Source organism: Clytia hemisphaerica, unplaced genomic scaffold (genome assembly GCF_902728285.1).
Source record: "Clytia hemisphaerica strain Z4C2 unplaced genomic scaffold, Clytia hemisphaerica genome assembly, whole genome shotgun sequence".
NCBI classification, from domain to species: domain Eukaryota; kingdom Metazoa; phylum Cnidaria; class Hydrozoa; order Leptothecata; family Clytiidae; genus Clytia; species Clytia hemisphaerica.
The window spans coordinates 670445-683289 of NW_027103553.1; the positions used below are offsets into that span (position 1 = coordinate 670445).

General features: G+C 35.0%; 1 protein-coding gene across 1 annotated transcript; it reads right to left on the reverse strand.

Moving 5' to 3' along the window:
- Positions 1–670: 670 nt before the first annotated feature.
- Positions 671–7100, reverse strand: LOC136800376 (gamma-aminobutyric acid type B receptor subunit 2-like). The gene is made up of 4 exons (XM_067057015.1): positions 5236–7100; positions 4336–4651; positions 3665–3801; positions 671–1555 (listed from the first exon to the last, which is right to left on the reverse strand). Exons 1-4 carry the CDS (start codon positions 7048–7050, stop codon positions 950–952), a joined length of 2874 nt encoding a protein of 957 aa, XP_066913116.1. The 5' UTR covers positions 7051–7100; the 3' UTR covers positions 671–949.
- Between the last annotated feature and the right edge of the window lie 5745 nt (positions 7101–12845).

Consider the following 12845-nt stretch of genomic DNA (forward strand, 5'->3'; position numbering starts at 1 on the left):
GGCAAGAAATACCCGAAATTTTCTTCAGCAAATCTGCTTTTCATAAATGACCTTATCAATAGCAAAAATAAACGAGTGCATTTATCAATTAAGATGAAAATATTTTTCAAAAAGTTTTCCAAGTGAAAAAGCTCCAGTAGGCGTGTCTTGTAATAACGTGAAAAAAGCACAATAATAAGAATTCTCAAGACACAAGTACACCAGGTTAAATGACCAAACTTTCAACTCCAGCATCTATATACACAAATAAATATATGTTAATTAAAAACGCGATTAAAGTTCATTATTGTACTACTGTTATTATCGGACAATTCAAATTTTCATTTTTGAGAGATATGTTGTTCTTGTAGTCCAACACAAATGGGCCATATTCCTCGATTTCACTTAAGTTCTTGAAAAATCTCCCATTGGGCTCTTCCAGAAAAAATCCGTTCATGGTGGGTGGAGGATATATTATTTTTTTCATGAATTACCCCTGGACATTTTGATTTTTAACCCCCTGGACAAACATCAAATCAACCCTGTGGACACAAAAAATTACCCCTGGACATTGGAATTTACCCCCTGGACATTGCAATTTTTTGGTATTTTTTAAATACCCCTGGACTGATCATCCTCCACCCCCCATGAACGGTTTTTTTCTGGAAGAGCCCATTCTTAGATTGTTCTTGGCTTATCTATTATTTACTAGGTTATATCACAACTGCTGCATTATAAATCTAATCAGTTCGTTGAGGTAATGAAATCAATTCAGTAGTCCAATTAACAGGTACTAGGAGTGGTAAGTAAAGATTAAATCATGTACAAGCCAACACGATTTGCAAATATCGCTCTCGTACATTCGACAACATCGATAACACAATGCACTTAAACACCTTCTCATTTTTCAGATAAATGTACCACCGCTAAAACTATACACGCGTATAGGGTCTCTACATTATCAACGAAATCAAGCCATTTCCTCATTGACCCCTACATCTCCATTCACCTGTTCTTCGTCGTCCGTAAAGCCCTTGTTTTGATAAGAAATTTGTGGCAAACTTTCATTATCCTGTTCTCCATCATCCATAAAGCCTTGATTTCTATACGACATTTGTGGCATATCTTCATTTTGTAGTTTGATATCATCACTGCATATACTGCTCCCTTCCTTTGGTGTCGGATGAGTTGCGATGATATCCTCTTCTCCACCTGGTACCTCTAGTATCGTTTCAGATCCGTGCGGAGACGAAAAGGTCGGGTTGTAAGATACTAAACTACAAGGTTGCGAAGATGTCTCGGTGAGGAACGAACCTTGTCGGTCTTTGTCAGCACTTGTACTGTATTCACCGGGAATCATATTTTTGCGAGAATCAATTGACGAAGTTGCCGTTGAAATGGAAATCTGTGACGTAGCGACTGACGATACTGACGGGAATTTTGTTGCGCCGTTTTTCCCAGTGACACGTCGACGTAATTCTAAGGTGAATTTTGTGAAACTTGTTTTGTTGTTTTCTTGGTCTGTGCTTCCTTGTGATGAACTGTCTGAACCAAACGGGTACAAGATATGGCTGATCTATAAAAAGGGAGAAAAAGAGATATCATCAGAGATAAGTTTCAAGACAATCTAGATAATGCTACACTCAACTATCTCTCCGATGGAAAATTGGCCCGCTTTTTTACTTTGCTCGGAATTTAATGGAGATTTGAGACTGAAATGAAAAAAGTGAAATTTCCTTTAAAAGTTTTCTACAGAGAGTTTATGATTCTGTTTGCTGATGCTGCACATTTCTTGTATTTATTGATCGATTGATTTGTTATTCTGTTTTAAAAATAAGAATAACTCCCTGTGTGTCATGATTAAAATATTTTTTTTCAACAACAATTTATGAATCGACAGAATTGATATTGTGTTCATACTCGAAGGCCATTAACTTGGAGGAAGTCAATTTGAGAAAAATAGGGGGAGGATTGTCGGTCTTAAAGCTATTTCATTTCTTGTCATTAAGTTTGAAAGCTTTTGAGCTGTGGTTGACTTAAAACTTGATCACTGTGAAATTATCAAAATGATTTCAAAAAATCAAAATAAAATTTTAGATCGTCTTATAGCAGAGAAAAAATCACAAAACTCAAAGATTGCTGACGCGAATACTCGAAAATTTGTTTCGTTACAATTATAGGTGAAATAGCTCGGTTCTTTCATCTTTTACTCCAAATTTATTTTCTTGAATGCCTCCTATGGTTTTGATGTCCTGGTGAGTGCCCCCATCATTGTTAAGAGAGCTAAAACCTTTATTATGTAATGACAAATTGATAGTATGCCAAGTTGTGTGGTACTAATTAATGTATTCGACCTTGTCAAATAACCTTGTCTGCTTTGATTGATGAGTTTTGAGAACTTGTGAAAAAGATGAAAAACAAAATACAGGTTGACAAGTTTTTTTTTAAGAACATAAGGCCTTGATGGTCAAAATCTTAAGAACAAGTTGAGAAAGCTTTGTGGTCTCTAAAACACCAAACTCTTTAGGAAATTGCACAAAAATACTCACAAGATGGTGAAAATAAGAACAATTTTTTGGCTTCAAACTCAATAGGATAAGAACATCCAAAGCCTTACAAAAATTTTTGATGTTCTTATAAAAACACAAATATTTGTGAACAGCAACAGTTTGTAGAACATCAATTCATCCGGAAACCATAGGTAGGAAAGAGAATGAAAACTAAAATCTTCCTAACAACTACAATTCTTCTGACGTAATAATATGGTAGCAACCAAAAAATCGGTATTTGCAGCGGCGTACTAATCCGAAATCGTATTTTATGGCAGCAATTACGACACCAAAACCGAATTATTCCTTGTATTTTAATGCATAGTAAAAATCTTTTAACGTTTAAGTTCAAACTACTTTAATTGGATTAAATTTTCGCGAGATTAAATTCGCGAGCGAAGCAAATCGCGAAATTTTCTGGATTTAATTTCGCGAGTCAGAGTTTTGAAAAATTTTGCGTGGATTTAATTTCGCGAATAAGCCTGAAAACAATTGAAAAATGGCCATTTTTTGCCACAAATGGAGACTGGTTTTTCCACCGAAAATACGAATTTTGTGTTGGATTTTTTAATAAACGCGTTTTCGCGAGTTTTCATTTCGCGAAAATGACAAAAATTCGCGAAATCGCGAAATTTAATCTCGCGAAAGTTAATCCGATTAAAGTAGGTACCGATCTCCTGTGGATTCTAAACAAGCTGCTTTATCCGTTGCTCTCACAACTCTTCATCAGATGTACGACTCATTGCCTACTCGTTTCCAGGTATTAAATAGAGTTTGGAAAGTATGTTAGTCAAGTCAAGTTTCATTGAGCACTGAACCTCATTTTTGTGTTCTTCTGTAAGGGTGTCAGTATAATATTAAGTCAGCACCAAAAGTTAAAACTACTTCAACTTCATGGACGAATTTAAACTTAACAGGCCCCCAGCGGAGTACCTGATCATACAATTGCGACAAAATAATTATTTTACTAAACAAATATCACGCTTTTTGAAATCATAGATCAGGTCATCGAGACAAAAAAGACCAAATCACGTTATTACACAAACAGACCACTGAGGGTTTCATTAAACAACGTTTGGGAGACTTAAAACTCCTTAATCAGTGGCTGGGACTGCAAAAAAAAGTAGACACCTTACCTTTGGTGCAAATACAACAGCTGCAATACTTCCAGTACACAAGATGACACAGATAGCCAGGATGACATACAATGCATGTCGATGAGCTGTGTCTTCCAATAATGATACACATACTACACCAACAATAGACACCAATGCTAAATAAATACAAAATATAAATTTACAAATTTAACCAATTTAACATTTTTGCCACTTATTTTCATATTCCATGAAGTATCTGTCCTAAATTTCTTGGCATTGATCCTTTCGAGATAATCAGGAGTTCTCTGTCTCACAGCCCTGGTGAAATTCTTTCTCTTAGTTAGGATCGAAATTCCATTGTTCCCAGCTCTAAAAATCCAGCGGGGATGGTTTTGGAGTGCAGTTTTTCTATTGAATTTTAAATGAGGGTGAAATCAAAGTCAATTTCCCAGTTGTAGGGTATTTTTTCCACCGGAGACGAAATTTTTGCCAAATTTTCAAGTGAGGAAGTGACACGGGGGCAATCCTTGTGGCAATAAAGTGAAGTGGATTGGCGTTCAGTTGGAGCTCTCTAATTCGACGTTCTACTGTTGGATACGCTCCATTATTCGATAATATTGAGATCACCGTTAACAAGAAACTCCGATTCCTCTTGAAAATCGAATTAGAGACCGTCAACTGTATTTAGTTGACAACAATACCACACTCACCTGTATTGAAAATAGCCATTGAATCACTCTTTGATCGTGATGATTTCTTGTGAAGACGATTGGCTGTCTGCCATGCAAGAAATACACCAAAAACCAATAAAACACCTTTATAACAGAATAACCCAATTGTGAATTGGGCTTGATATTGGCCATCGCATTTGACAATTTCTTCAATAGCTGTACCAAAAGTCAGTGATCGGTTAGTTGGGTTGGATACGATATATGTGAAGGGTGAAGCCTTCGCCCAACTCGAGATAACAATGACGTCAACGAGAACGAAAAATGATATCAAGATGAACATGAACCATTCAGAAAACTGAAAAAGAAGAAGTATAAATGATGAAAATAGCACACATAAAGATAAAAACTTATTCGCGTAAAACACCTTTATTATACTACTGTATTACACGGGTTATAAACGACTCCTAATTTTTACGTGCCAACTTGGAAAAGTTGCTTTTGCCAGAAATGGGGTATTTTGGTTGGAGTTCCAAGAGTTCAAACAGAGATTCCTGAAAGCGACCTTCATTCAAGTGTTCTTGATTTATAGCAATACTTCCGATCTAGTAACTGTAAAAACTTAAAGCAATATACAGTGTGTACCAAAAAAGCGAAAAAATATTTATGTGAAGTAAAATCTTCAAAACGCATTATCTAAACTGGGTTTAGAATAATTGAAAAAAGATTACAATTACAATTTTCGTTCGATCAATAGATATTCGATTTCCAAGAAGATTGAATAGGTTTTTGGGATTGAAATGATAAGTATACAAGTCTTAAAATTTGGGTATTAATTCATATAAAAATTCTACCACTTTTTTTAGGACACACTTTAAATATGTTCAAAGACAGACTCGTTTTAAAAACAGTACGAAATCATTTGAGAATATCATTTCTTACCTCACGTTTTCCATTTTGAACAGAGGGTGCATTAAACGATTTATATTTCCACCAAATCTTTGCGAAAAGTGCTCCAAAGGTCAATGAAAAACCAAATGACAATGTCGAAAGGAAACCATAGCAACCATTTTTGTATTGATCACGTGTTAAAAATCTTGTATCAAGGCCGTACACGATTAAGGATATAAAACAGATAATACAACCGAATAGAATAATCAGGTCGGTCCAGTGAAGCCCCGTCTGGTGGACCTGATCAGCATTTTTTGGATGGCAAACAGAAACCATGAAAGCTAGACATATTATGAGAAGGATTCCAAGAATTGCCAAAGTCCATATTGCAATGACGTAACCTTCAGGAAATTTATACTCAATGTAAAAGTATCTTGCTTTATCAGATGGGATTCCTTCATTACCGAATAAAATTTCAATAGCGTTGGGTACCAAATTCAATGATTGATTAATGTTATCAAAATTACCAATCCAAGTCGGTGCTTGACCATGTGTGTGGTGAAACAAAGATTGTAATCCTTTTCGAACTCTTCTATTAAACAACGTTTCATATTTGAACGATAGCAGACCAGTCAAACCTTCCATTTTCAATTCATCAAAACCATCAGTGGTAAACTTCTTAATGAATATGAAACCACGTGCGTATAAAAACCCATCTTCAAATGTGAATGTTCGTCCTTGAAAATCTTGAACTGTATACGAGATAGCGTTTTGAAGTAAAATTTTACTCAGCCAAACAGAGTCGTATGCGTAATAAATCTCATCTCCACACGTCAATATTGGATCTTGAACATAATTTTTAAAATGTTGTGGAAATTCGGAAGCTGGTTTCCCATTGGCTGTTACAGTATCATCTCGTCTCAAACCTCCACGCACAATATAAATATAGTCACGTGTGACAGAGAGGATTTCTTCTTCTGTACAATCGATTTCACGTTTGCGTTCTCCTGTTTCTTCATCAATTGGATCATATTCCTCCGACGCCCAACCATTTGGTAGTTTTTCAAACAAAATCCATGTGAAACTTGACTTATAAAGTTCCAAATGAAAGGCTTGACAAAACACTCGTCTAGCACCTGGTACACTAACCATTAAAAACACGATCCTGGCATCAAGATGTGGAAGCGTTAAAAGAGACTTGACTCGAATATCAGTAGCCTCACTTCGAATTCTAGCCTTGTAGACAACTTTAATACTCTTATTTTGATGGACCTGTGTGATATGCTCTTCTAAGGTATTAACAGCATGTCTATATCTTGAGTTTGAGAAGTCGTAAACAAGCACTACTTTATTCCAATTCATAGCTTCCAAAAATTTCCGACTAGTACGGATGAGGCCAGCGATTGAAGGCGGTGTTTGAACTCTCAAAGAAATTGACTCCTCGTGGGGTTCTGGAATTTCATTATAGGCCACCTGAATGGTTGGAAGTAACTGAGCGAATTCTCCGTACAAAGCTGTTTGGTCCGGATATGGTGGCCCGATAGTAACTCTCTTGATATTAGGTATAGGTGAGAGATGTTGTTTAGTGACTGAGAAAGAATGAATCTGATTGGTCACTTCGACTACTTTACCAATATCTCTTCCTAGAGAATGAAACTCAGGGTTGAGTGTATAATTTCGTTTCCCATCTTTGCCGTAAATTGTTCCATTGCCAATGTCTTTGAAAGCTAACTGAATAGCTTTTTGTACGCAGATATTATCCTTTGGTAGTAGGACGGGTATAAACCATTGTTCTGGTTCCGCTGTGGTTAACACTATCATTAAAGATAGTATGATGAAAATGTTGGTCATTTTACTGACTTCCATTTTTTTATGGATTGTTTTATCTTGGTCTGTTATTTTGATTCTAAATTTTTTAAACTGAAAATGAAAATGAAATTGATAAATACAGCCAACCTTCTCAAATTCGAACCTCTGCCATTTAAATCGTTCTTTAATTCAAACTGCCCCCTTAGCTACCGGGGTCGATTTTCAACGTTTTTGAGCACTTTCCGAAAGTAACTTATTTATTCAATTGAGCATAACTTTTGATCTAATGAATCGAATTTAATAAATGACCCATAAAGATTTAAGTCTATCTTTCTTCTTTCTCCAATGAAATAGGAATGCTTCTTTTAAAATTTTTGAATTTCGAGAAAATCAGTTTCAAAGAGAGAAACTTTTTTGTGGCACACCCGGTAGAATTTACAAATATTTTTTTAATTCGGAATCTTTCTTTAATTCGAAGAAAATTCTTGGTCCCTTCAATATCGAGAGAGAGAGAGTCAACTGTATTCAAATTCAACCAAGAAATAAAACATTAACCTTACTATCCCACCCCCGTTTGGAGATTATGGTAATCATTGATAGAATGTTGAGTCTGATTTCTTCTGTGCAAGTCACCGTCTAAATCCTTTAAATTCGGCATCCTTTATTCTGTAAAATCATTTGCAAGATGCAAAGAATGATTTATTTTGGATAATTCTTATTTCAAAATTGAACGACAATATTTCTTCATAACAGAAGATACTTCAATTTGTAGATTATATAATCGTTATACAAAACGATCAGTTCGTGATGAAAAAAATTGCTTAAACTTTAAGTGTTCTAAAACACTCGCAACTCACTCAAAACAGTAACCTAGAAATCTAAGTCAGATTGATTCAGTCACTTGGTAAAATCTGATGGTAAGTTGTGACTGAATATCAGTTTTTCAAGGCAAACTTAAAATTCCGTACATCACATAAAAATCATTAAAGCACCGATAACGCTATATTGCTGTCAGCCGTATCTTGGCCTTGTAAAAACTGGCTTGGTTAACCAGGTTAACTTGGTTATTAAAACAGCACCTCAGTTTGTGGTGACACTAAAAAATGAGTTTTCAAGATCCCTTTCTAAAAGATAGAAATAGAAGTTCCACCGCAAATTATTTTATTGACCTTTCGGAACTTTATTTTAGTTTGCATCATCAAACTACTTCTATGTCAAAAGGTCACAGCCCACTTGCTCATCAAGTCTCGTAAGATTGTCATTAAAAATATGGCAATTTTTCCTATCCTAATCCGAGTAGAAAGCCAGTTTGGTTTCGTAAATAAGAAAAATCTTACACAAATATTTGAAATAGGGAGCTAGTGAAACTGATATATTTCGGTCCGGTCCAGACAAGGCACACCTAGGATTAGGATACCTGGCCAAAATGGGCCACTGCACATAGAAAAAGTAGACTAATTATGCAAAAGAGACTTCTTTGAGTTTTACACTCAAGGCACTCGAGGCTCTCAAGGACTTCAAGATCTCGAGCATATATATCAAGCTCTGTGTAGTCGAGTAGTGTCATTATAGTAACTCTCCCAAAAGATAAAAAACGCTAGTACCAGAAAAAGGTCAAATACAATCCAAACTACACCACTGTACACCTTTTCGACCGTAGCTGCCAATTGCCGCGCGGACATTTTTTGTCCGTTTTACCACCCTAAAACCATCCTAGTCTTTTTTTCGCGCCTAAAGACAATGGAAAAAAGTGTAAAAAAAGGATTGGATCGAGTTTAGGGTGGTAAATTAAATAATAAAGTGGCACGCGCCTGACCGCGTGACTACGGTCGAAAACTAAACCCATTAAAACCATCAAAGAAAGATGAGCAGACAAATTTTTTCACTTAAGATAACTAAATATACACCATAGTTGAGAAATCACTTTCGTTGTCTTTGAACGAAATTGCTTCTAAGATTATAGATAAGATTCAGGAGGAACTTTAAGACAAGTCTTTCAAGACATATAGGGAGGGTTTGTATATCAAAAAAAACTTTCGTGTTAAATTCTTAGAACAGGTATTTTATTATAGCGAATTACTGACATTGAGTAAATTAAAATTTTCATGTTTGATTGAATCAACTTGGTAAAATTTACTTTCGGAAAAGTGACAAGAATCTTAGTGCGAAAATGGGAAACTTAAAAACGACGGTATCAGAGTAGCAAAAGTATGAAAAGACTGGATACGAGTATGACACGATAGCAACTATAAGTCTTGCTATACCCTTAAAATAGTGACTTATCTATAAACCGATACGTCACACCTTTCAAGAATACGTAACATGGTAAAATACGTCACTACAGTATCATAACGCCTTATAATTAAATCAACAAAAATCGATAAGCAAGCAAAATATGGGTAAAGAACTAAAATTCATTTCAGAGCTTCATAACATATCACGAAATTTGGCATAATCTGAAAATAACTGATAACATAACTGAAATCAACTCTTCAAAAAAAATCAAAAAACTAAATCTTTGGAAAATCAGAAACATTGTATCGAAACTCTCAACATTTTCTCTTTTCAAATGAATTCATTTTCACAAAAAACAGTAATAGAAAAACTATCCATCTTACAGAGAATTCGATTGATGCCAATTCAAATGCCACTTATGTGAACAAAAAAACATCAACGAAACAAAATAATTACTTGATTTAATGACAAAGTGATTACCGAATTCTATTCAAATAGAAAAAGCAATTACGGAAACACTTCTATTGTTTTTGAAAAACGATGCTTCTTTTTTATAACCGCAACCGGCATTGCTAGTTGGAGAGCAAAAGGCCACTGATTCAGAGTGATTCATCAAAAAATTTAATAATTTCGATAATTACTTTACCTAAATCTCAAGTACAAAACTCGCAAAAGGTCGAGTGTAGGGGTGTATAGGGGTGTGTACAACTGTTGCTTGAAAGTTGCTTGGAATATGGAAACTTAAAGTCGTCTTGTTTGATTAACAAAACATTTTTATGATTGAACAACGTTCAGCACATTAGTTTGTAACTTTCAGTTAAAGTTTTTGAGTTTTAGATGCACGGGTTTTTAACCTTATCATAAAACTAGGTAATTTTTTTCCTATAGTATAGCGAGAACAGTAAAAAAAGACCGAGGTTCACCGGGAGAACTCCTCAATTGTAAAAATCAGAATTTTGTGTTGGCAATCTCCATACTTCAATCATAAATATTCCCATTCTGTGTTTCAATATTTTCCAGGTATACAATGACGTGGCTCACAGCTATGCTTGAGTTTCTACTCTTTTTAGACCCAAATTCTTTAAAGTGTAATTTGTGTCAATATTCCTACTTTAAATGTACACGGTTGCAATGTACGGTTGGATAGTTAGATAGTGCATTCATTTCCTTTGAAGGTAGGACTCAATCCTGGATATTTTGATGATATCATTCCGATATTCAGTATGTATGTGACCTTATGAAGATTCTTTGTTGCTACTTGAATTTTAGGATGAGAAAATTTACACGCAAGTCTTTATGTTCATGTTTTTACTTTCAAACTCTTACATCATTGACGCTCTTTCCACATTCGGCAAGTAAACACATTCCTGTCTCGTAGACTTACACACCAGGAGTTGAGCAAGGGTAATAACACCCCTGTGTCACAGACCCACTGAGACCCCAGCCCCACTGGAAAATTCGGTAAATATTTCTTCCATTCTGGAAAATACCCTGGAATTTCAGCCCCACTGGGAGATTGACTTTGATTTCATCCCCACTCGAAATTCAACGTTTACAAATAGCACTCCAAAACCATCCCCACTGGATTTTTTGAGTTTGGAACAATAGAATTTCTATCCCCATTGGTATTTCAATAAGAATTTCTTTCCCCACTGAGGAAAAAGTTCCACCGGGGCTGCGAGACAGGGGTGTATAAAAGTGCACAATATTTTATTTGACGTTAGGAGGATAGTTGCATGGAATTTCTTCATGAAATATTGTGTTCAGTTTTGTACATTCTAGTGGTGCACCAACCAATCAAACATCAAACGTTCAAAACCAATGTTTTCAACTTGAATATATTTGTTTCCGAAATTGTGATTTAAACTTTTGCGGTTTCATGCATTGATTAAAATTCAGTTAATATGTTGATTGCTTGAACCTCTATTCTTCAATTAAGTAGAGGGTTAGTTATATAAGGGACCACATTCTTTTATAATAACTTTGTTCTGAATGAAAAAATAGTTTACTTCTTTCAATTTTTAAAATTACGTGTAATAGTAAAAAATCTTGGGCAATACACTCTTCTCGAGATGCATAAATTTATTGTTGTCCTCGTTTTCAAACAGATTTCATTGCTATGAAATTATACATTTAAACCAATTTAAATTCCCAAAACGCAAACATTAACTCTAAAACAAAAGTACTTGAAATTCAAAATGTCTCATGAGGTGTAAGCAACACAATTATCATTGTGAATATGTAATTTTATAGCAATGAAATGTGTTTGAAAACGAGGACAACATTAGATTTATGCATCTCGAGAAGAGTGTATTTGATAGATGAGAGTATTAGAAAGTACTTAAGCTAAGGAATTTTATTACCCTGGTCCATCATGAACTTTCTTTTAGCTAAGGGCCTAAGAAGTGGTCATGGCTTTTTTTGTCACATCTTAGAATCTGAATGTCGATTCGAAGCTCATGTAATAGTGCGTGAATAAAGACCCAAAAGTTTGTTCCTAATTTTATTGCTTTTGGACCTTCTGGCCACACTATTATGCATGTTAAAGAAATTTCCGGATTGCAACTTTTATATAATACAAAGTTTTAGATAGTGTTGGCAATCCCATTGCCACAAGCCTCGATGCTTAAATTAATCTTTATCGATTCGATCTCGTACTCGATTCCTCGATCCAAACCTAAGAGCCACTAGCACTATCTGTTTTACTGATGGACGTGATACGATATTTCATGAGAAAAATCAGAGTAACGAAAAAAAGAAACTAAGTATCTGGTTGCGAGTTTAATATCGATTATTGCTGATTCTTTTTTTGGCAGTCTTCTTTGGCTCAAATCTTTGGCCATTTTTCGCCACTTAAGATATAATTTCTTTTGCATTACCGCTTATGACGGTAATGAATTAGGCTTATGACGTTATTTGAAGAAGAATGTGTTTACCGAGAAACTTGGATTCGGAAATACAGGAAACATTTTTCTCTTTGACCTCGATCCAAACCCCTCATTAGTAGATACGTCATGATTGGTGTTCTCCGTAAAGCCTGGAAATGAAAGCCTTTGTTTGAAAATCTTTTTTTTTTTGAAAATTAGTAAACGGTTATCTAAGAATACCAAGTCAAAAGTGATTATGTGGTTGTAAACAGTTTTCACTTGGTATTGCTTTAAGGAAAAATCCGCATCTTTTGGAAATATCGAATGTTTTCTTCTCCCACACACCCAGCCGGCAAAAAAACGTTTAAAAAACGTTTAAAAAACGTTTTTCACAACGTTTGGAAAACGTTTTTTTCAGGTTGTATTTGTCGCACTTTACAACGTTTTTTCACAACGTCAAAAAACGTTTTTTAAACGTTTATAGATAACGTTTTTGCAAAACGTTTAAAAAACGTTGTTTCTACGTTTTCTTCTAGCCACTTGAAAGACGTCTTTTTGGAACGAATTATGGACGTCTCTAGGACGTTTCCGAGACGTCTTAATTTTAATAATTTCGGTATGGTACGTTTCTGAGACGACTTAAAAACGTCTTTAAAAGTTATTTTAAATTAGTTTTAACACGTCTCTAAGACGTTCTTTGCCAAAATAATTCCTATTCATTGCACTATTATGAGAAGGACCGTACACACA